Source organism: Tenrec ecaudatus, chromosome 9, assembly GCF_050624435.1.
Source record: "Tenrec ecaudatus isolate mTenEca1 chromosome 9, mTenEca1.hap1, whole genome shotgun sequence".
NCBI lineage: Eukaryota > Metazoa > Chordata > Mammalia > Afrosoricida > Tenrecidae > Tenrec > Tenrec ecaudatus.
Window position 1 is genome coordinate 48,166,160 of NC_134538.1, and position 26,062 is coordinate 48,192,221.

General features: G+C 41.1%; 1 protein-coding gene across 2 annotated transcripts in view; it reads right to left on the reverse strand.

Moving 5' to 3' along the window:
* Nucleotides 1-26,062, reverse strand: part of CPEB1 (cytoplasmic polyadenylation element binding protein 1) — a 108,521-nt gene that overhangs the window by 27,468 nt on the left and 54,991 nt on the right. For both annotated transcript variants that reach the window (XM_075558043.1, XM_075558042.1), the window contains exon 3: nt 16,541-16,729. In XM_075558043.1, the coding sequence (XP_075414158.1) occupies nt 16,541-16,729 (189 nt within the window). The remainder of the gene's footprint in view (nt 1-16,540; nt 16,730-26,062) is intronic.

Sequence of the window (26,062 nt, forward strand, 5' to 3'; positions counted from 1 at the left end):
CATCCTCTCCCTTTTTTTCTCTGTCTCCTTCAGTCTAAATGGATGGCTTTTCTACTGGTGTAGTTGGTTAGCTCTATCACTAAAGATTGGGTAGCCAAATCTTTGGTGAACATTCTAGGATCTATGTCCTTAGTTTTCATTTGGCACAGTCTTTTTAAAGCACATTTCTTTCCTCTAGCATTTTACTCTTCAATCTTTCACCAAACATTTGAATAGAATGTTCAGACAAATTCTCTGACACTTCCTAAAAGCATTACCCTTCCTTAATTGTCCAATGATATGTTCATCATTTTAAAGCCTTACCAGAAGCATACTTAACCATCCACATTTCTAGCAACTTTTTGTCTGTATATTATCAAAGACAGTAAGAAACTTTTTCCTCATTTTCTTCTAGCCTCTCACTAGAAATGTCTTTGATGGCTATAATTCTATCAAGAATCTCTTCAAGGCAATCTAGGCTTTGTTATTAGGCACTTTAAAACTCTTCTAGTTTCTATTACTCAATTCCAAAACCACTTCCAATTTTGGTTCTGTTAGAGCCGTACCCAACTTTCACAGTACCGAATTTTGCCTTAGTTATCTAAGTGCTACTGTAACAAATGCCACAGTGAGTGGCTTTAAAAAACAGAAAATTATTTTTTTCACAGTTTAGAAGGCTAGAAGTCCAAATTCAGAGCTTTCTCCTTGGGAGAGCTCTCTCTGTGTCAGTTCTAGAGAAGCCATACAGATATTAAAGGACACTGAAAATGGTACCGAGGGCCCAGCTGAACAGGAAATTGAGTACTGGGTTTGTGAGATTTTCTCCAGGAATGCGCAGGAACTTGGAGACATTGGATCCAAGGGGGCATGTAAGAGCAAACAGGGCAAGAGAGTTGATGGTAACACTAACTAAGGAGGTAAAGAATGGCCCATGTATTATACACTAAGGCAGAGAAAAGTCAATAGAGTGGGAGCAGCTGTAGGAGTCAGCAATTTCTATGGGTTGACATCTACAAAAATAAAGATGTCAAGCAGAACAGACAACAGTAGGTGGAATTGTGGCGTTTTAAGAGTTCTGAGGTGGCAAAGTCCATGTTACAGGGCAATATAGGTGGGTGAAGCAGAATGTGTTCGGTTGAAAATATTAACTGTACAAATATTAAATGTACATTAGATACTTTTGACAATACCTGGACTTGAGGTTTAAAACAAAACAACAGGTATAAAGAACTTCTGTGAAGAAAGGGGAAGGAACCAAGAAATGAGGAAAAAAGATTAAGGTAGTATGATGGGCATATGGAACTGATAAGACAAATTTATCCTTCAAAAGTATAAGCAGTATAGTTCACAAAAACATAGTTTTTGTACTAGTACTGCTTTAACAGAAACCACAAAATGGATTTTAAAAAACAAATTTATTCTCTCATAGTTTTGGACACTAGAAGTTCAATTCGTCCAATTCATAGCACTGTCTCTAGGAAGGCTTACTTTTCTCTTTCAGTTCTGGGAAAGGTCTTCGTCTCCTTTCTTTATCTAAAGGTACGGCATTCCTTAGAGATCTCTGTGTGTTTTGGCATCGATATTCCTCCAGTTCTAGGAGTTTCTCAGTGCAGGACTCCAGGTCCAAAGGGTCCAGCTCCACTCCTGCTCTTTTCTCTTGATGGCAGTAAGACCTTTTGATTTCTGCTTGCTTTCTCTCTTTTTTCAATCATTTTATTAGGGGCTCATACAACTCTTATCACAATCCATACATACATCAATTGTGTAAAGCACATCTGTACATTCATTGCCCTCAGTAGTCTCAAAACATTTGCTCTCCACTTAAGCCCTTGGCATCAGGTCCTCATTTTTCCCCTCCTCCCTCCCCGCTCCCCCTCCCTCTGAACCCTTGATAATTTATAAATTATTATTTTGTCATATCTTGACTTGTCCGTCTTGTAAGATGAAGGTTGTTCCAGGACAAGCCCTAAGGAAGTTCTCCTTACAAGGTTTAAGGACACGACAAGATGAAAGGTGCTGTATTCTACCCTTAATCTTCTTATTGGTTAATCATCACATCAGATCAAGCTATGTGAGCTCAGTTATTAAATCAATTATAATTCACAGCAACCCTACAGGGCAAAGTATAACCACCCTTGTGCATTTCAGAGACTGTAAATCTTTATAGAAGAAAAAGTAGAAAATCTCCTCTTTATTCCAAGGAGCTGCTGGTAGTTTTGAACTGCCACCTTGCAGTTAATGGCCCAACATATAATTTACTTTTAACTGCCACATTACATAATTGCCAAACCATGGAGAATCGTGGCTCATATTCTGACGTACAAGGGGGTACTTTCCCCAAGACCAGAATTGCGCTGGGCGGTGTGGAGCTTTTGTAATACGCATTCTTTTTTCCTGCTAGGTGAGAATTGAACAACTTGATCTGAGTTAGTACATCTAGTGGCATCGCCTGGGAAGGTTCTCTCTGGTCACAGTGAATTTTTTCATAATAGCCGTTTCACTCAAACCTCATTTTTTTGTGATGGCCGATTTAAGAGAACAGCGCATGTGACAGAGAAATTTTGTTTCCTGCTCCAGAAAAAAACCTGTAGAAACTGTTGTGGAGCTGAACACAGCACACAAGGACAGCACTATGTGTAACATTCAAGTGCACTTGTGGTTTTCTCATTTCAAAAAAGGTGAAATATCAATTGATGACAAACCTTGTTCTGGATATCCTTCAACTTCTCACAGGAATGAAAATGTGGACTCCGTGTTGGAGTTTGTTCCACCAGGTCAGACTGTTAATCAAGCTTTCTATTTAGACGTTCTTAAAAGACTGTGTAACAGTGTACAACTGAAAAGGTCTGATTTGTGGCAGACAGGGTACTGGTTTTGGCATGGCAACAATGCACCTGCTCTAGCGACAGTTTTGGCCAAAAAAAGCAAACCTCTCTGGCCCCACGCACCTTACTCACTTGACCTTGCTCAGTGTGACTTCTTTTTGTTTCCATGAATGAAGAGTGACATGAAAGTATATTGATTTGATGATAGAGAAGCGATGAAGAAAAAACCAGAGGTGCTGTCAGTCATCCAAACAGATGAGTTTGAAAAATGTTTCCAAGAATGGAATCGCAAAAAAAAAAAAAGAATGGAATCACAGGTTTGACAATTAAGTGTAATGGAGAGTAAGTTGAAGGTGGTTAAGGTTGTTTTGTTAAAAAAAATTAAATATATAGCTTAGGAGAAAAATAGTTCAGTTTTCTGGGATTTTTTTAAAAACAATTTTATTGGGAGCTCATACAGCTTTTATCATAATCCATACATATATCAATTGCATAAAGCACACTTGTACATTCGTTACCATCATTCTGAAAACATCTGCTCTCCACATATGCCCCTGGCATCAGCTCCATTTTCCCCCTCCCTCCCTGCTCCCCCTTTCCTCATGAATCCTTGATAATTTATAAATTATTATTTTGTCATATCTTACACTGACGTCTCCTTCACCCACTTTTCTGTTGTCCGCTCCTCAGGGAGGAGGTTATGTGTAGATCCATGTAATCGGTTCCCCCTCTCTACCCCATCCTCCCTCCCCCCTCCCTGTATCAGCACTCAGTTCTCTTTTTTGGTACCCCCCTCCCCAATATCTTTTGAGGGGACATAATTTAGTCAATGACAATAAAAAGTCAAACTCACTGTTACTGAATCAATTTCAACTCATTAGGTCAGTGTAGAACTGCCCCTGTGGGTTTCTGATATTATAACGGTCAATGGGAGTAGAAAGTCTCCTCTGTCTCCAAAGAGAAGTTAGTGGTTTCCAACTGCTGAATTTGTGGTTAGTACATACATGAGGGTAAGGTAAAATGTAAAGCAATTACTTCTTGTTATATTCTTCCTCTAGCTCTATACACTTCAGATGCAGTTTGGGAGAAAGTGTAGATGCTATTTGATCATCCTACAAGATGCAGAAGTTGGAGGAAGCATTCACCAGGGACAAGATAAAGGGTAATTTTTTTTAATACTGGAAAACTATTAAACAAAAGTTCTTGAGGAAGATGTAAAACAGTAAGCAAAAGAATACTTATGAGGAAACACTGGACCAAAGAGTTTTATCTGAGGATGACATGGATAGAGTCTGGTGATGTGTCCTAACTCCAGGTTTAAACAAGTATGCTAAAAAATAATAAAAAAGCAACACAAGTGGCCACTAATCTTCATCCGCACAAATTTGCATTGACGCATCTGTTCTACCAGTCACAGATTTCAACATTTCCTACAATTCCACCCAGAGATAATTCCTTGACACTTTGTCAAATTCTTATGGGAAGTTAAGAATTAGGACTATAGCAACCCTCTAATCTAGTAAATAACCCGATCTAAAACAGCATGGCAACCCACAATGGCCACTGATAAGCTCTACTTTAAGTTCATGGACAATAATCTAGGCCAGGTTCAATCAAGCTCCTATCATTCATTAACATGAAGCATCTAGGATGTACTAGACACTAGCACAAGCACTTTAGGTAAGTAATCTTCACCAAATCTTAGATGTGGGTTTTATTACCCTATTTTCAAAACAGGAAACCACATTAGTATATGCTAAGTAAAGCAAGAGTAAGACTCCTTCCGACTCTAATCTTCCATCTTCTGTAGCGCTGCACTCACTAGCTACCTTTGTTTTAAATAGAACCTGGCATCAACTTGTCTTCATGCTTGTCACACCTTTGTAAACTAAACTTTAAAGCCATCCATTGTAGACAATCAATTTCTTCTAACTGAAAGTGCCTTGGGATCAAACTTACCCAGGTCTTAAAACTTATCAAGGGCCTTGCTCCTCTGGGAAGCCCCATTGAGGCCTTGTTTTGGAGATTAAGTTGTCCCGATTAGACCAATGGGCTCTTTCTATAGGATTTCACTGGCTGAATTTCAAAAGTAGATCATCAGGTCCTTTTTCTGTCTAGTCCATCGTAGTCTGGAAACTACTGAAACCAGCTCAACATAACAACATATAAGCTTCCTTAGACAAACAGGAGATGGCTGTACCTGAGGTCAATTGGCCAGGAATGGAACCCAAGTCTCCCCTATAAAAGATAGAAAATTTACCATTGAAACAGCAATGCCTCATACCCTAGGATCTTCTGAATCAGAATCTGTATGTAGCAAGAGTCCCAGAAGATTCTTATGTACATTAAAAGGATGAGAAGCACTGATCTAGAAAAACCTGAGACTTGCTACTTCACATTTCTAATCAATCCTCTTACCATACTCTAAAACACTTTCAGGTATGGTTATCTCTCTTAGAGGACTACAGGTTATTTAAATACAATTCTGACAGCACAATGTAAATAATACCCGAGAGGTAAAATAAGAGAGGCCCTAAAGAAATTATGGCAGCAATATTGGCCACCTTCCAAAGAGTTAGGCCTCTGAAAATAGTGTTGGCAGAAGGAATGGTATACCAGGATGCTGTACAGCACTGTTCTAACACATAACTTTCCTCCAGTTCTTTAATATTTCCTCCCCCTATTAGTATGGTTTTGGCTTTACCTCATTAATCCTGTTAGACCTGCATACATTCAGTGTATAATTAAGACCATTTGATGTGTGAAATCCAAGATAGATAAACCCTGCAGGAATTGTACCAATAGTGATTCCCTGAGGGTAAAGAAAGGGTGCAAGAGACAAGGGGAAATAATATATAGCAATGATGACTACATAAACTCACTCTCAAGGGGAACGAATGTCATAAGGGCAGGTATACAGATACATTGGATGGTGCAAGATATGGGGAGAAGAAAAAGGAATAATAATATTTAATAAAATAACAAGACTTCTTTTGGGGGGAGGGACAAAGGAGAGCTGATACCAAAGAGTGCAAGAAGTAAATGCTTTGAAAATGATGATGGCAGCAATTGTACAATCATGCTTGATCTAATTGAATTATATATTGTTATAATATCTGTAGAGCTCCCAATAAGATGGGGTAAAATACTCTGCTTTTCAAGACATATCTTAGTCTAGCAGGCATAGTTCTGCCTTAGTGAAGGAGCATTATTGAACATTTTGCTCTATCTTCAACACTTACTGCACAGTGTCCAGTTACTTCGGTGTTTAAGCTGTACAAATCAACAATCTATATATTTTAGTCTAAAAGCTGTCCGATATATGTATATTTTCATTTTCTCAACCTATACCATTGGCTAAATGAATGATACTATCAATAGAATTAACCACATGCCCTCTGGGAATGATTTATAATGTTCCCCAATAAAATGATAGCGATGTCTCTAACATGGACTAGGGATATATATAAAGGAAATATATATCAACAGCTTTTGAGCTCTCACTTAATTGTAGCCTCAATCCAAGAACAATCATTTCTTATGATGTAACCCTACTCAATAATTGCCTGCATGAAGTGATCATTGAAGATATAGGTGCTATAGCAAAGTGTGGTGAAGAAATCAGAGTTGGTTATCAGAAATAGCATCTGGCGTCTTAAAGGCTTGTCTTCAAACAAGCAGCCATCTAAGTGAGGCATCAGCTAAGTCTACATGAATACACACACCAGCCTGTGGGATCCGAGAATTGTAAATTATAAAAAAAATAAAACTCCCTATCAGTGGAAAGAACAATATTAAGAGTTTAACTTCTGAGCATCCAGTGTGCAGAAGCCTATGGCTGACAGTGCAGGGTCCCTATGTAGACTAAGCCTCCAGGGAAATGTCCTCACCATTGGCTAGGGATTTGAATAGCCTTGATAGACAGAGTACAGTAGAGAAAGTGGGCCCATGCAGTGATCATTTGTTCTCCTTTTTGATCAATTTTAAATTTGTTCTAGTTTTTATTATTTTGTTTTTCCTTTGAGATTTTTTTGGTTGCTGGTTTTCTTGCATAGTTTTCTTTATATGGAATCCAAGAAAAGAGAAATCTATAGAGGCAGTAACTGGATTAATAATGTTTTAGGGTTATGGCAAGAGAGATTGAGGAGTATAAGGAGCTATTAATGAGTAAAAGAAGAAACTTTCAAAATTTATCGCACAATTTTTTATTTTGTTTAAATCACTGAATTGTATGATATGTGAATTTTATGTCAATAAACTGTTAAAAATTAAGAGCTGGTGGTTAGGTACCTTTAAGTCAGTTCTGACCCTACTTACAACAGAGGAAAACATGTCCCTGCCCAATCCTGTGCCATCCTCACAATTGTTCCTTATGTTTGAGGCCATTCTTCTAGCCACTGTGTCAATTCGTCTCTTTATAGGTCTTCTTTTTCGCGGACACTCACTTTACCTAGCATGTTATCATCCTACAGGGATTGGTTCATTCTGATGACCTCTCCAAAGCACGAGATAAACTCTCCCACCTGCACTTCTAAAGGAGCATTCTGGCTGTACTTCTAAGACAGATTTGTTTGTTGTTCTGACAGCTATGGCATATTCAGTACTTTTTTACAACAGCATAATTTAAAGGTATCAATTATTCTTAGTCTTGCTTAGTTTCAAGAGTATCATATAAATTTAAAATTACTGAAGTTGATAACTATTTAGCTATGTATAAAAGTATTCCTATTCTTAACAGTGCAGAAAAGAAAGAGATACAAAGAGAGAAGAAAGAAAAATTTAAACTATAGGAGATTTTTGGTAAAGGAAATACAAGTATCCTTTGTATACTTTTAATTTTAAAATAATTTTCAAATACAAAGTCCTATAAAAAAATGAGAGAAAAGAAAACTAGTCAATTCCCGTTTAGCTTTCTTCGACTCTTTCAAAACACAATTGATCTATACAGAAAAGGGAAATCAAGCACAAAGTAATAAGGACATGAATCACCAGGGAAGAGATGGTAACTGCGTACCTTTGGAGTCTGTGCCCATGAGAGGAAGTAATCTTTTTATAAACAAGCTTTTTAAAGCCTCAAAAACATTTGTATAGATTTTTGTAGGTACATACGAAGTATCTGTACAAACCCGTTTTCTTGACCAAACATATCAAAGGTCATTGTTACCATTCCACTCTACCAGTAATTAGCTCAACACCTGTCAGAGACTAAGTGATCAGTATTGCTGAATATTATAAAGAAAAAAAAGAAATATCATTATCAACCAGGATGCTCACAGTTATGCTCAAGCTTATTAATCTTAAGGATGCATTGCTGACTTAGATAGAACCCAAGAAGGGAAGAACCTCCCCAGCCCACCACCAACACAGAGGTTTAGAGAGAAGTACAGTGACCATCTGCCATCTGATTTCAAGCACTTTCCTCAAAAGGAACAAACATACAAAACATACAGACTGAAGAGTTTCTCAGGTTTAGGAAGGACATGGTAGAATTTACCTCCTTCCCAAGCCCAATCCTCCCCAGCAACTGTTGGGACTCCCAGAGCCAGTAAAAAATGCTTCTGCATTCAAGTACAAAGAACAGGAAAGAGAGCCCCAACAAACACTACACTAACCACACAGAAAACCAAAAGTAAACACAAAAAAAACACCCTTAAATAGGGCAATATGGCTTAGATTGATGGCATAGAAAGGGGCAATGCCATTTGGTAGAGATGGAAGATCAAAATGCCCCTAAATTAAAACACCCACTCAAGCATATGAAAGTTGGACACTGAGTAAGGAAGACCAAAGAAAAATTGATGCATTTGAACTATGGTGTTGATGAAGAATTTTCAAAGTATCCTGGACTGCCAAAAGAACAACTAGATCTACACTGGAAGAAGTACAGCCAAAATGCTCCTCAGAGGTAAGAATGGCAAGATTTTGTCTCATGTATTTTGGACATTTCGTAAGAAGAGACTAGTCCTTGGAGAAGGACATCATGCTTGATACAGTGTAAGCGCAGCGAAAACTAGGAAGGCCCTCAATGAGATGGATTGACACAGTGGCTACAATGGGCTCAAACATTAAGAGAAATTTTAAGAATGTGGCAAAACAAGGTGGTGTGCCCTTCTATTGTACATATGGTAGCTACGAATTGGAACTGACTTGATGTAACCTAACAACAACAGCAGCATTGACCAGTTTCCTGCGTATACAACCGAAAGACCAAAAGTACTGCCTAGAAGGTTCAAGGAAGTCAAGAAAGATTAAGAAGACTAGAATTTTCTGGCTGTTACGGTTAAGCTGTGTGAAGAGCCAAATTTTTGTTAACTGGTCATCCATGGCCAGATGTCCTAGAATGGCCTGAGTGTCCTCCTATAGCCCAATCTCACACAGCACCTGGCCAGGTAGTTCTTTCAAGTACCTACAGATCAAAGCAAAGAAAGCAGAAGAGCCATCAGACTCTGGCAAAAAGTAAGACCTCATTTTGGGAGATGGAATTGGTCCCAGATTGATTCAGGAGATGCTTCCTCCCATATATGGTTGCTAAACAAGCAGAAACAATTCTTACCAGTGGGAGGTAGCAGCATAGCCAGCAATGGCTCATTCCCTGGGCTTGCTCCATCTTCCTTAACTCAAAGGAAACCAACTGAAAAGTCACTCTCACTAAGCCATACAAGCAAAAATCCAGTGAACCCTTAAGGCCACTACTCCCCACCACAGGGCACAGAGCTTCATGAGGTCTTATGTCATGTATTAACCTAGAAAATTTGGTGGGTGGGTTGAGGAAGAGAAGTTCCATAGTCCCTCCAATGGTGGCCAAGGCTCTGACTTCTTTGTTCTAACTTCGGGACATCAAGGAAGTCTGAGGCTTACCAAGGGCCTCCTCTGGCTCTGGTGGCCAAGTGTCCAACAAATCCACATCTTCCAGAGGTGACTAAGAAAGGCAGTGTGCCCGTACTGGCACAGAGGCAACAGCCTCACTCACAAGCTGGCAGCAATTGGCAACAGCTACAGACAGCTCTCGGGAAAGTCATGGGGAGGAGAGGACCTGGCAAAGGGTTCCACCTCATTAAAGCTACCTCAGAGGGTACAAGACACCAAATCAGCAGTAATATTTTTAGACCGATTGTTAACTTACTCCACTTTCAGCCTTCTGTGCCAGATTCTGTGGGTTGTACACAGCTGAGTCATTGCTCGAATTTTCTCGAGCCTTCCCCCGAAGTACAAAGGCACTCAGAATCTGACAGTGGTAGCAGCAACAGCAGTATGAGCCTGTCACTGGATGCTTACACTGCAAAGTCTTAGTCTGAACTTGGGCTCAGATGGGGTGGAAACTAGGTCCAATATATCAAAGTCAGGTGCCTGTTATCTAACCTTGAGTGGATCATATGAAAAATCTGAATTAACAGAAACAAAAAACTCACTGCCATCAAGCTGATTCTGACTCATAGAAATCCTAGTAATAAGGAGCTCAATATATATAGATATAAAGTCTCATACCTGGAATCCTTTCTCCCTATCTCCTGTGGTGAGGTTAGTTGTTCAGGGTCTAACAGAAAGCATAGAGGAGGGAAGGGGAGAGGGCAGCACCTGCCCCATGTAAGAAGACAGATAAAACTTTTGTCTGTGACCCTAAACCTGCACCTCTATTCCATGTCTTCATTCAAGTGGTGACCTTCTGAACTGGGTTCTTCCCATTCATTTTGAATCCTCAGTTCCAAGATGGTACCAAATGTTTCTCTTTTTCCCAATGTCATTCCCAGTCTTGCACTTTGGACAAGTTCTATTAATTGCAGAAAAGACACACCCAAGTCAAATATACAGTGAAAGCACACAATGCCCCAGTATCCAAACACCTTAATGTCTCTCTCACCTATGAGGTACACCATTGCTATTCTGCTTCCTAAATTCTCCCACCTCTCTGTGCTGAGTATCATTCCTAAATATGAGGATTAAGTAAAAATATTGCTATGACAGTTCCAGTTCATATAATATGCATGGCTTTATTATAAAGAAAATAAGTTTAAACAAGTCTCTGAGAACAGCACATGGCTTCAGACAATTTCTCTTTTAAAAACAGTAGCTTCTATGGGGATCTGTTGGGCTAGTTAAAATTCAAGGCAGAGAGGTCAGTTCAGAAGGTTGTGGTGACTATCCCAAAGGGGTAATCTTGATTGATTTTCTTCAGGAAAATAGGATGACAACAGGGGCTTATTATAAAGAAGTTTTAAGAAAATGGCTTTGATGAGAAAAAGATCAGGGAAGGTATGTCAAGGAATTGTTTTCCATCATGACAATGCACCTTGCTCATTCTTCAGGGCAACCAGACTATTCTATAAGAATTTCACTGGGAAAGCTTACCTGTATACCCTCCAGCCCTGATCTTGACCCTTCAGACATCTCTTTGTCCCCCAAACTCACAGAACATTAAAAAGGAACACAATTTGAGTCCGTTAAGGATGCTAAGACTGCTGTTTTGATATGCAAAATCAAGAAGTGTGGAATATTTCAAGAAATAGGAAGATGAAACACCACATTCAAAAGTATATAAACCTAGATAGAAGACATGTTGAAAAACAATAGCTTCACATTTTGATATTTTTTAATAAAGGTTTCTATATTTTGTAGCTATACTTTTTGACATACACTCATAGACTATTAGATTCTATGATAGCACTCATGCATGTTCCTGAACACAACAAAAACTTTCCATAAATGCATCACCATCCTTAGAAGTTATGGGGGTCCGTAAAGAACCTGCCCATTTAGCATAAGAATGGGAGAGAATGGTATGAACTAAACAACACCCAGGATTAACACAATGGCTCAAGCAATCATCATTCACGCAATAAATATTTACTAAAAACCCTTGAGCCAGGTACTGTGCTACTGCCTGGACTGCACTGTTAGAGAATTAAACCATCAAGATAGATTGTCAGGAGACCATGGCTGGGCCCAGGAAATCCATGTTCTACACGGAAGGGGACCAACCCAACTCTGAAGACTACCTTGGAAAAACTGGAAGAATTTGGGAAAAAAGCAGAAGCAGCAAAATAGTGAGAAGCAGCCTCTATCCTAGGCCGAGCTAGCTGGCAGGCCACTAGGGAGCCTGTTAGTGATATAGCACAAGGAATATTCCATTCACTAAGTAGAAACTGGAGAGAATGAATAGGTCAATCCCCAAGGAACTCCTAAAAGTGAGTGGGAGGAAACAGGACATGTCCTCTGGCATCCTCAGACTGAGCATCTGCTCCTCCCACTGGGCTTTTGTATAAGTCAGCCATCAGGAGTCCTTATTTTCAGTTTCCCCCAAAAGTAGATTATTGGAGTTACCCTACTTTCTCTTGCTGAGTAATGCTGCACTCAAAAAAGAGTCACAAGGAGAAGGCAGGAAGACAAATCCATCTAGAGATGCAGATGATGAGCTGACACTTAAGGGTGAAAGGGAGACAAAACTATTGATCATGTGCCTCAGTCTTCAGGAATCTCAGCAAGAAAACACAAAACCTCTGGCTAAATAGCCTATTTTCCCACACACTTTTTTGAAGCTCCTTTTATACAAAAGGCCCACCTTGAAATAAGAATTCTTGCCAACATACTAACGTTATGCTTAAAGGAACACAAGTGTAATAGAACACCTAGGACTTTTGGAACCAAAGGGGTCTGAATTGGAATTCTAGCAGTTGTGTCACTTTGACATTTTGCAACCTCTGTGAATCCATTTGCTAGTCTGTGAAACAGGATTAAGGAACCCTGGTGGCACAGTGATTCAGTGCTGGGCTGCTAATCAAGAGGTCAGTTGTTTGAACCCACCAGCTGCTCCACAAAAGATATGACAGTTTGCTTCCTTGGATACTTTTGGAGGCAGATCTACTCTCTTATAAGGTCATAAATTGAAAGTGCAACAGGTTTAAGATAAGAGTATTAGTAGTATCCACTTCACAGGGCTGTGCAAGCACTAACATCACTTGATGCACTTAGCAAAGGAAAAAGTCAATAAATGATAGCTATTAGTCACCCCATCCCTTCAACCTAGCCAGGATATTTAGGAAAGCTCCCCTTGCCCTGTTGTTCCATTATAGAAACTTCACACTACAAATAGGACCAAAGGTAGCCTGGACACATGCCACTGGGGGGGCGGGGGTCTCAAAAGAAAACTAACTTTTAACATTCACTTTGTCCTAAAGGGTTTTCCTCCCCAGGAAGAGGTGGGCCTCAGGGTAGCACAGTCTAGAGGAGGAAGACCTTCAAAAATACCACCATACAAACCAATGCTGGCTTTGCAAACAACTCTCCAGGACAGACGTCACTCCAGGATCTGAGGCCAGTAATATTCAGACAGTAGAAGAACCCTACCTAGGCACCGGAGAGTGGTCCTCATGGACCAGAGTTTCAGGCTGAGTCAATGAAAGGGTATCATAACACAGAGTCCTTAGGGGAAAAATATAAGTCTTCATCATAGCAACTTCTCAGTGCCATTGAGTTGGTGCCAACTCATAGAACAGAATATAACTGCCCCTATGAGTTTCTGAAATGGTAACTCTTTGGAACTAGAAAGCCCCATCTTTCTCCCAAGGAGCAGCTGGTGGTTTCCAAACCTCTGGATAGCAGTGCAACGCACAACCACTATGTGACTAGGGCTCCTATCAAAGCAATTATCATCCTGTATTTGGTATGCATTCCTATCTTGTTTTCCTTAGGACAGTTAAGGAGATGTAAAAAAAAATCATTTTATTGGGGGCTCATACAACTCTTACCACAATCCATACATCCATCGTGTCAAGCACATTTGTTGTGCCATCATCATTCTCAAAACATTGTCTTTCTACTTGAGCCCTTGGTATCAGCTCATCCCCGCCCCCGTCCCCCCACCACCCTGTGAAGATTCTTAAGAGCAACACTTTTATTCACTGATGTATCTTCAGTGCCTCACAATGCTTGGCACATAGCCAGTGAGCAATGGTTGCAGAATGAATTTATTCAAGATTTTCAGTCAAGAGTCCTGCTATCTCTAACCTTGCTCCATATATTGCTCAATACTTAAAGAGTGGTAAAATAAAAGTCAATGTGAAATCACATCTACTGAGGCAGAGGATCACCAAGCTTGCACTCTGGGCCCCATGGATACCCCTAGGGTACCAGACTATTTACAAGAATAAATTCCAGATGGTTTTATGTCCTGGAAGACCAAGTCAGACAGTCTTCTTCCACCTGAAGCCCTGCCCTGGAGCAATAGTTGAGTGCCCATAACTAGAAATAACCCCGCCCCTTCCACTGAGAAATTGAGCTAGACCTTTTTCAGAAGGAAAGGCAGTGTAGGCACTAGAATGTGGGCTGCATGTTCCAGCAATGCTGGCGAGAATGCGCGATCTGGTGCTGCAGCTGGCTGGTGGGAGGGCTGCATCCCACTCCAGGAGGCAGTACTCTTATGTGGAACTTCTAAAGGGCCCAGGGTTCACTCAGCAAGAGAGGTGGTCATCATAATGGATTCAAAAACCAAAGCAAGGCAATCAAGATGGCTATGTCCTCAGGCCTTATAAAGGAAAACAAGGAGGCTTCAAAAAGTTCATGGAAAAATTAAATTAATGGATAGTAATTTTCCCACAAACTTTTTGAGGTCCCCTTGTACATACTGATTCATAGCTAAATGTGTGGATAGCAAGATCATGCCGCTGTGGCAACCCTCTAGTACAGTGGTTCTCAACCTTCCTAATGCCGTGACCCTTTACTACAGTTCCTCATGTGTGATGAACCCTAACCATAAAACTATTTTTGTTGCTACTTCATAACTTTAATTTTGCTACTGTTATAGATCGGACAACCCCTATGAAAGGGTCATTTGACCCCCAAAGGGGTCGAGACCCACAGGTTGAGAACCACTGCTCTAGTCCTTTATAAATTCTGCACCTCTCACAAAGTCAAGTAATAGTCATCACTAATGTGATGGATATAAAAGGTAGAAAAGCTAATCCATCCCTAATTCAGAGACAAATAGCTACAGGTGCAAGTGGTGGTGAAGCTGAAATTGCGGTTGGATCCAAGTTATTTTTTTACAGTGAAATTCTATAATAACTTTGAGGTCTAAGACCCATGGTAGGCCCATTTAACATTTTATGTGACGTACTGCGGAAGGCCTCTTAAGCTAAGAGACACCAGAGCCCAAAAAGGACCATGTCCCAACTTGTTACTATTGAAAGTGAGTACACCTTATCAAACCCTATAGCATACATATAGGCACTCATCTCTAAGAGGATTATTCTGTTATTTGTTCAGACGCAGTGGTAGTGTGCAAGTTCAGCTTCACAGGCAACCCAGGTTGGCTTAGAAGTACTACCACAAGAACCCGCCAGGGCCTCCAAGTCAAGGTTCTCCACACAGAGGATATCAATGATACCACACTTCTCTGCACAATGGATTCAGGGCAGTTACCAACCTGTCTGAAAAGGTCTAAATAAGCTGAAAGACAATCCTCAAGAAACTCTACCTCAACCTAGAAGCATTTTCTTAAAATTAAAGCAGTTTTTCCCACCCACATTACATTAAAAAAAAATTCCAACCTCCTCCTTCACCAACCAAGAGATTTTACATAAACAACTGGGCATTCAAATGCCACAAAGACAAAACAGTTCCAGGTTCTGCAAAGCAATCTAAAATAAGGCCTGTGCCAACAGGGTGGAGGCCACAGACATCAACTAGACAGTGTCTTGCTGCCCCGTGAGGGGTGGGGAGGGGAAGGAATGGGCAAAGCAAGGAATCATTTTATCCTACTGTCAGCACCAGAAGCAAATGGTTTCCCCTCATCTCACCACTACTACCTACTTTTCCATCTTCCTATAGCCTCTGCTGCTAGTACTCTTTTTTCTAAGTTATTATTTGTATAAAGTGAAATATGTAGGTTTTTAAAAGTATACCTAGAATATTTCTCAAGTTCATATTTCGTCCCAAATACGCAAAGACTTGGGTCTGGCTAAAGTATCAGCTTGTATCACTAAAGAAAATAAATGGGCAACAGTGGAGAAGGTGTTTGCACAGAAGCAGTTCACGAGTTACTACAAAGCTCCTTCAATCAGTCCCATTGGATTCTATACTGAGGTGACAAGAGATCCCAAAAGGTAGTTGCTCATTCTTAATCTACCTGGTTACCCTCAATACAAAGGAAAAAGCCTTTGTAGCCGGAGTCACCCTATCCCTCTCACCCTGCCTACCCGATCTGCAGGATCAAGCCTCTGATGCTGTCAATTCCAATATCCCAGCACTACCTAACCTTGCCCAGGAGGGTAAGATTATTTCCTTCTCATGATGCAGAGACCACCCATATAGCTCCCTAGTTTTAAAAGTCATTGAGAAAAAGAATCTGGACATCCAGTGATCAGCCCTATAAGTCCCCTCCCCCACCTAAAGTGTTTTGCTTCATCATCTCTAAGACAGGCCTGGGCACCAGGGGGTTAGCTGGATCTTTTCTGCATAAGGCTGTCACCTTGGGGACTCTTCTCAGGGCTACCCCAGGTGCAGACTAACAACTCCAGGGAATTTGTCTGGATAAGTGGAAAAGCCATGCCTGTCTTTACATGCAACCATCTGTCCTGCCACACTTACAGCCAGCATTTACATCTCTTGCAAAACAGCTCCATGTTGTGTGTGTGGAGGGAGGGACGAGTGATGCAAGGGGGAAAGAACAACTGTTGCTGTGGATATCTTCGCTCACCACCCCACATGCCCCCTCCCCCAGTTCGCTTGCCTCCGGCACTCACCCGAGTGTGTGCTGCTCTGGGCTGAGGAATCTGAGTCTTGGGTGCTCCAGGGTCTCTCCCAGCCTGTCAGACTGAGGGATTGCAGGCCAAGGCACAAGTCATTTGCATCTGGGAGGCCACGAGAAGATTCTTGCGCAGAGGTGGGGAAAAGCATCCTGTTCGTAACTGTTTCTTCGGAGTCCTGGAAGTCTGCTTTGGATGAGAGGATAGATAGCGGAACCCCAGAGTTAAAGGTTGTTTTCCCCAATATTATCAATAATAACTATTATTAATAATAGTTTCCCCAGCCTCGGAGACCAGATATCCAAGCTAACTGGATGCCGCAACCACTGCCTCTGCACTTTTGGGGGCGTTAGAGCAAGAGCAGTTGCCATACAGCCCCCTCTTGACACACACACCCCTATCCCGTCTGCATTACAGACTGGGACAGCATGTGATCAGGCTGCTGATGCTTCCCGCTGCCAGTGACATCAGCCGGCTGAGCCGTGCAATAGAGAGCAGCATCATCCCTCACAGAACGGGGGAGGAGCAGGAGGGGATGACAAGGAGGAGACTTGCCTCCCAGGGAAAAGACAACACAACAGCCACTTGGAATATTCAGGGTGCAGTGCTGATAAGTCAGGGTGGAAAGCAGCAGGCTCCACTCTCCAGCAATGGTGGCCAATCGGCCTTAAGGCAGACTGAAGTAAGTCCTCACTGCCTACAGCAAAGCCAAAGCAGCCGACTGCCTGCTTGTGTAGCTCTGCCCTCCTGCCCCTCCCCTCCATTCTCCACCCACAAGCCCCAAAACACTCTAGTCCTGGACTCTCTCCAGCTGCTGGCTCAAGCCCTGGTTTTACAGCCCAATGCGAAGCTTCCAATCTTGCTTTCAAAAATTGAGTGCTTCCAGTAGCCCCTAAGCAGCACCCTGACACAGCTGTATTTACAACTAAGAGATGGGATAATATTCAGGAAAACACTGAATACTGGCCTCTGGGGAACAGCACCTTGTCTGGAGCAGCTTATTACACAGAAAAAAAATCAGTCAGGTTTGACAGGAGGGGGAGTCACCAGACTGTTCTATAAGTCATGTCACCTCATAGGGCAGGGCCCACAACCCAAGTTAAGACCTGCTCTGACTTGGGATAGACCTTAGTCCTAGGGTCCCTCACCCTCAAAAGGATGAGCATTTAGTCCTGAGCAGGCTTAGCATCTCCCCTCACTCCTGCAACTGTGGGCAAATACTAAGAAAACACTCCCCCAAGCAGTGTCTGACAGATAAAAACAAGAGAAACTCTCTAATGTATTATTTAAGTCTATAATAAACACTGCTTACATCACTTGGCTCTGTCAAATCTACACCTGCACTTATACCTTTAAGTGCCAGGGTCCCCGGTCCCCTCCCAAGGTAGCCTCCAGTGCGAACACCCATTTCTATGGCCATGAGCAGTTCCAGCAAATTACAGCTCTGCCCAGAGTTTCTGGAGTCTCCAGCAGTTCTTCTTCACTGAAGACCCCACCACTAGGCTTCCTCCTCAGAAAGGGAGGTGGAACAAAAGACCCATCCCCAGGCAGGCTCCTCACACCTGGGCTAGTTTGGCAGCAATCAATTCAGCCCTTTCTCCCCTGGATGCAAGGAGAAATAACCCAATACAGCAAGTACTCCCACCTGGAACCTTCCATAACAGAGCCTGAAGGGCAGGAGAGAAGATAATGAAATAAGCTTCAGGAATAGCTGGCCAGAGGTTCCTGCAGTATACCATATGTCCACAAGCAGATAGTCACGGCAAGGACTCCTTCCTTTGGAGACTCTTTTAAAAGCTCAGCTGCTGTGTCATCCATCCACTCCTTTCCTGTCTGGCTTTAGATACTCTGCTTGCTCCCCCCAGTCTGTCAAAGTCATATTTACTTCTGCACAGGCTGTCACCTCTGCATACAATGAACAAATACCAAACTCTTACAGACCCTGTCCCCACCCAGGCCATTCTGTTTGTTTATCTATAGTTCTTCCAGGCTGAAGACACACTTTAAAAAAACAAAACAAAACATGCATGTTAATAGCAAAAACATACCGCAGGTCTAAGATAAACTGGATGAACAATCTGGAAGAGATTGGGGGGACGTGGGAGAGGGGAAGGTTGGGGGTAAAGGAAGTGGTGTTAACAAACCCAGTTACTAGGGAACAAGTGATCCAAATCGGTGGTGAGGAGAGTGTAAGAGGCCTGGTAGGACGTGATCAAGGGTAATGTAACTGAGAGGAATTACTGGAACCCAAATAAAGGGTGAGCATGATAGTGGGACAAGAGGAAAGTCAAAGGAAAGAGGAAAGAGATAGGAGGCAAAGGGCATTTACAGAGGTCTAACTAAAGTCATGTACATATTATGTAAGTATATTTATATATGGACATGGAAATAGATCTATGAGCATATATTTATAGGTTTAGCATTAAGGTAGCATATGGACATTGGGCCTCCACTCAAGTACTCCCTCAATGCAAGAATACTTTGTTCTATTAAACTGGTCATTCCATGATGTTCACCTTCCTGACATGATGATTGAAGAAAAAGTGGGTGAATAAGCAAATGTGGTGAAGAAAGCTGATGGTGCCTGGTTATCAAAAGATATAGCATCTGGGGTCTTAAAGGTAAACAAGCGGCCATCTAGCTCAGAAGCAACAAAGCCCACATGCAAGAGGCACACTAGCCTGCGTGATCATGAGGTGCTGAAGGGATCAGTTATCAGGCATCAAAGAACAAAAAAAATCATATAATTGTATGCTCACCTTCCCACTATGATCACTGAAAGGCAAGTAGGTGCATACGCAAATGTGGTAAAGAAAGCCGATGGTGCCTGGCTATCAAAAGATAGTGTCTGGGGTCTTGTCTTAAAGGCTTGAAGATAAACAAGCAGCCATCTAGCTCAGTAACAACAAAGCCCACATAGAAGAAGCACATCAGTCTGTATGATCACGAGGTGTGGAAGGGACAATGTATCAGGCATCAAAGAACAAAAATAACATTGTGAATGAGGGGGAGTGCAGAGTGGGGACCCAAAACCCATCTGTAGGCAACTGGACATCCCCTTATGGAAAGATTGCAGGGAAGAGATAAGTCAATCCGGGTGCACTGTAGCAACAATGAAACATACAACTTTCCTCTAGTTCCTAAATGCTTCTGCCCCCCGCCCCCCACTATCATGATCCCAATTCTACCTTACAAATCTTGCTAAACCAGAGGATGTAAACTGGTACAGATGGGAACTGGAAACACAGGAAATCCAGGAAAAATGATCCCTTCAGGACCAGTGGTGAGAGTGGTGATACCAGAAGGGTGGAGGGAGGGTGGGGTGCAAAGGGGGAACCGGTGACAGGGATCTACATATAACCTCTTCCATGGGGGATGGTCAACAGAAAAGTGGGTGAAGGGAGATGTCGGACAGTGTAAGATATGGCAAAATAATAATTTATAAATTATCAAGAGTTCATGAGGGAGGGGGGAAAATGAGGAGCTGATGCTAAGGGCTTAAGTGGAGAGCAAATGTTTTGAGAATGATGAGGGCAATGAATGTACAAATGTGCTTGACACAATTGGATGTATATATGGATTGTGATGAGTTGTATGAGCCCCCAATAAAATGATTTTTAAAAATAAAGATATAATGCTTCTTTTAAAAACTATCATATTTAGGCAACAATTCTCCCCTAAACCATTAATCTATTCTGGTTCCTTGTACCTCAATCTGATGACTTCTATGACTACAAGTAGCCATCCTGCTCCTCCCCCGGCCCCTCCCCACCCACACACACACCTAAAATCAGGCTAGGTTTGTGTATGGCAAGACCTCTTTTGGTACAGTGGTTAAGCACTGGGCTTCTAACTGTAAGGTCTACAGTTCAAGCCCATTAACCATTCTGTAGGAGAAAAATGTAGCAACCCGATTCCATAAAGATTCACAGCCCTGGAAACTCAAGGGAGCAGTTCAGTTCTACTCTGTCCTACAGGGTCTCTGAGTTGGAATCAACTGGCTGGCAACAGCTTTGTTTTGATTTGAAATGTGTTCAAGTTAACTGAGGCTGAGAATTTTATCTTCAACTACACTTTTCCTACTCAGAAACATTGCTTGGCAGACAATATCAACATCACCAGGAGCTTTTGTTATAAATGCACAGGCTCAGATCCCATTTTAAACCTCTGGAATAAATCTGCATTTAACAAGATTCTGTCATGGAAGTTTGTGCAGTATTGATCTATTGATTACCACCACCACTCCCTTCACCCAAACTGAAGGGTCCCAGGTTTAACAGCAGGGTTTATTCAAGTTCTCAAGACAAAAAAGGCTACAAGTATCCAGGAGCTTAAGAAACAAAACACAACTCTGTCCTACTCCAGCATCCCCCCGTTCCCCATCGTTTCTTCCAGGTAAAAGGCTTTCACTAGCACTGTAGGGTTATTTCACTTGGCCCCAAAAGATCAACGGAGGCCACAAGCAATAAACCTTTATTAACAATGGTTTAGAAAATTAAGTAAAAGTCTGATAGACTGTTTTTTTTCCCCCTAGTTCTGCCATGGTACAAGCTCAGTCATGCTACTTATCCCTACTGAGCATCTTCACATTTGAAAAGTGTCAACATCAGTTACCTTTGGTATAGTATCTGTCACAAGGTATTTGCCTATAGGATGACTGTACAATTTGTCATCTAAACCAGGTGTGGAAGTTACATAATTTCATGTCACCTTGATAAACAGAGTGAAGGAATGGAGTTTAGCCTGTCAATCAAGTCATCCTGGTGATGCCTCCTTGTGGGTGTAGTCTTCTCATGAAGATTCTGGGAACTTCCTCTCTTCCTCCTTGGAGGCAGGACACTCTCTCCCTCTGCTTCATATTCCTGTTGACAAGCTACATGTAGCTGCGCCAATGGCAATTAGAGCCCTGGAGATACATCTACTGCCATTGGATCCACAGGACTTTGTACCCACTGGCCTGCGATCTTCCTACATTTTGCATCATTGCATGTGACATTACTCTGAAGAGGAATTTATGGACTAGTATCAGACATATGGACTTGTTCTGGACTGGGTTGGGATATTTACTCAATATACAACTGTTCTTTGATATAAAGCTCTCTCCTCCATGCATATAAGCGTCTCTGGATTTGTTTCACTAGTCAACCCAGACTAAAACACCAGTATAGTTTTGTTTTTTGCTTTACAATTTTAAGGATAACATTTACTAAGTCTTAAACAGAGTTAGGACAAGACAAAGACAAAAATCATTAGCATGAGGTCATAATGGCACCCAAGGTAAACCAGGATACTTCTGAGAATTAAAGGGACAACTAATAATCATTTGGGGCAAAGTTCAGTAAGGAATATTTCCAGGCAAATTGTGTACATGGCTACTCTTACAGATGGTATGCTCAGCCATGTGTTTGGAACCATTTACTCAAAACGTCTCCTTTCTAGTTGCTTCCTGGTCCCATCTCTCCACTTTACTCATCTGCTCTCTCTTAACTCCGTAAAATTTGCAAAGTGAACTATCAACACAGACTAGGATCTGAGTCAGAAAGATCTGAAAGCAAAAGACCTATTTTACTGATTAACAGCATCTGAAATTCACATCTGAAACAGAACAGGCACTTGACCCTTTTAATTGAAGGCTAGCTTTTATAATCATTTGCCAAACATCAATTTATCAGTCTTAAGATACTAAAAGTTGATCAACTTATCAGTCTTAAGATACTAAAAGACGGAAACAATTCCCATTCTAAGGCTATCTATTTGAACCACGTCTCAGTGTCGTCTTTCTCCCACACGTTTCTTTTATAAATACCTAGAAACGTTTCTGTTCCCTGGATGATGGCAAATGGTTAAGTGCTTGACAGCTAATCACAAAGTGGGGGCTTGAACCTACCCAGAGGGACCTTGGGAGACAGGCCAGGTGACCTGCTTCTGAATGAGTACAGCTATGAAACCCTATGGACTGGTTCTACTCTGCATGCATGGGGTTGCTGTGAGTCAGAACCAGCAACTAAGAGCAACATATAAAGATTTCAACATAAAAGGGGGATTATAAGGATCTACATAGAACCTCCTCCCTGGGGGGACAGACAACAGAAACCTGGGTGAAGGGAGATGTTGAGCTGAGAACAGTTATATTTTCAGCTAAACTCCCAAATTTCTCAGCCACTGAATGCCATGCATTTAGTAAACTAAACCCAGAATTACATTCACCATAGTCTAGAACAGAGCTGCCTTTGGCAGACTCAAAATATAGGCAGGAAAGTCAGTGACTCTGGCTCAGAAAGCATCATCTTTCTCCTGGAAAGCTGCTGGAGGGTTCAAACTGCTGACCTGGCAGTTAGCAGTCCAACAAGTAACCCACTATGCTTTCAGGGCTCCTGGTTCCTTACTGCAAAATCACTCAGAATCCTCTGCAGCTATCTTTACTGAGCACCTGTGTCAAGCAGGGGAAGTAAGAGAATATCCTCTTTATGCCTCTACTTGGGGAATGCTATAAAGGCCCCATTATATAGGGTCACTCAGAATTCACATCAACTAGATGGCAATGGGTTAAGATATAAGGCTCTGTAAGAAGATAGCTTCATGTGCCTCGGAAACCCATGTTGGCTTCACCAAAAAGGGCTTCATGAAACAGATACATCACAAGCAGGTCCTTGAAAAAAGTCTACTAGTTTTGAGGAGGTGATAGGAGAGAAAATAAGCAAGGTGTGCCATGGTTGGCCAGAAGAACTGAGGCTAGATTATAAAATTGATACTTAGGTACGTAGAGAAATAGGGAGTGAGGAAGAAATCTCTGTAAACTCTTAAATATGAGGTAATATAGTAGGGGCTCCAAAATGAACCAAGATCCGAGCTATGGAAGCAAAAGTCAGAGAAGCCAGAGTGCATGGGGAAAGGTTGAAGATGAGGAAAATATTAAATTACAAACGTAGATTACACCTTTGCAGCTATTTCATGATCCTAATATCCATGTGAAAATTCTGTGTTGATGAATAATGTTGGTAAAGGAGCACAGAAAAAATATGGACAGCTAATGCATGAGGGTTAATAGATTTTCTTTTGTTATAAAACATTTAAATACAAAATGAACACTGTCCTCTCCTATCTTTTTCCATCTAGAGTCTGAACAAATATACTCTATCCCAGCTTGTATAGTGACACACTTGAGGTCTCTTACAAAATCTCTACTTTATCCCCAAATTACAACCCCAGGGAAAAGCAGACAGGGCATTAAGCCATTTGTCCTCATTAGCTTCTTCAAAAGGAACGAATGCTTTTACAGACAACGGAGAGTACGTTAAGTCAATGATTAACAATTCTTCTTAAAGTTTTAACAAGTCCATAAAGTAGAATTTCTAAGAAAGTAGCCCTGAAAAGATACTTTGGGATACCATGTCCCAATAACCCCACAAACAAAACAAAAAGGCCCCACCAAAATCCAAATTGTGAAAAACCAATTTTAAATAGCTTAAAGAGAGACCAAAATAGCCATGAAGTCAAACATCTGTTAAGACCATTTCAACTGTCCTTTGCACTGTGGCCATATCCATATCCACATATTAAAGGGTGACTGTGTTTCTTAGTAGAGATTTTCAAATTTGAATATGCATACTAATCACCTTGTAATCTTTTTAAAACACTGAGTCTGATTTTGTGGGTTTTGGGTAGTTCTCCAGAATTTATAGTTCTATCCAACTTCCAGGTGATGTCCAGTGTCAATGGATCAACATCTCCTATTTGACTAGCAAGCGTTTCAAGTGTTCGTTCCAGAGTTTCTCCAAGTAATACATTCACTGCATCCTTATTCAACACTACTTTCTTCTTGGTTGGTAAGTAAGTGCCTTCAATGGTTCCCTATCACCTTTCAGATCAGAGCCAATCTTCAGCGTTACTTATTAACATTCTTGCACATTATTCACCAGACATAAAAAGGCCAAGGATGAGTTACAACTCACAAGAAGGTTACAAATTAGTGGAGGGTGAGTGGGTTGGAGAGGGGGAACTGATTACAAGGATCCACATGTGACCTCCCTGGGAGATGGACAGCAGCGAAGGGGGGGAAGGGAGACTCCAGATAGGGCAAGATATGACAAAATAACAATCTATAAATTATCAAGGGCTCATGAGGGAGGGGGGAGTGGGGAGGGAGGGGAGAAAAAAAAAAAGAGGACCTGATGCAAAGGGCATAAGTGGAAAGCAAATGCTTTGAAAATGATTAGGGCAAAGAATGTACGGATGTGCTTTATACAATTGATGTATGTATTATGTATGGATTGTGATAAGAGTTGTATGAGCCCCTAATAAAATGTAAAAAAAGAAAAAAAATTAAAAACAAAAAAACTCCAAAAAAAAGGTTACAAATTTTTGTAACAGAGAACAAATTATTGTTGACCTGTGTGGTAATAGAGTATGTATAGCAGTAAAACTCTGAAGAAAAATAGACTATTCCAGAAAGCAATCCTTATAATTGTAGCAATACATTAAATTGTATTGTTACATTTAAATATAAAAAACATTTTATACTTACCATTACAAAAATATAATTATTAGGTTTTAATCCCAACTGCTTTGAATAATTTTAACATTAATTCTGTGATCTTAAAAGTGATTTTTGTAGTATTTTAAAATATTTAAAAATTTTAAAATATCACACCATGTTCACATATTGGAAGATTCAATCAATATTGTTAAGAAGTTAATTCATATTAAATTGATCTACAGTCAATGTAATCCCAATACTACCTCTCCTTCAAGCAAGTTAGTGGGGGAATTATTTTTTAATAGTGCTGGAACTAAATATATACATAAGGTAAAAAAAAGTCGTGAATTTTGACACCCTACCCATCCCACTTATAACATGGATCAGATCAGAGAGATCGGAAAGTAAAAATTAAAACTATTTAGGACTTCTTTAAGAAAAAAAACTACCCATGATCTGGGGAGAGGGCTAAAGTGGGGAGGCAGAGGTTTCTTTCTTTTTTAGAGAAAGTAAGCTTTTATAAGATAGTGTTTTTAATTAAAAGATCGTTTTATTGGGGGCTTTTACAACTCTTATTATAATCCATACATCAATTGTTATCAGGCATATTTGTACATACGTTGCCATTATTCTTTTCTAGACATTAACTTTCTAGTGAGCTCTTGGTATCAGCTTTTTTCCCTCCCCCCCCCCCCGTGGCCCTTTGATTTTTAAATTATTATATTTATATCTCACACCATCCACTGTCTCCCTTTCCCCATGATTTCTGTTATTCTTCCCCCTGGAGAGTGGGGGGTGTCATTATGTATTGATCATTGCCTCAGTTTCCCCTTCCTCCCCTCCTCTTTCCACCTTCCCCTACCCTTCTGTTATCGCTATTCGCATTCCTGTTCCTGGATTCTGTGTGTCCTACGCTTTTATATCTTATCTGTACCTGTGCACATGCTCTGGTCTCGTTCAGCGTGAGAAGCGGCACAGGGGTCATAGGGGGAGTGAGGAAGCCTAAAGGAACAAGTGGAATATTGTGTGTTCTACTGTTGCTT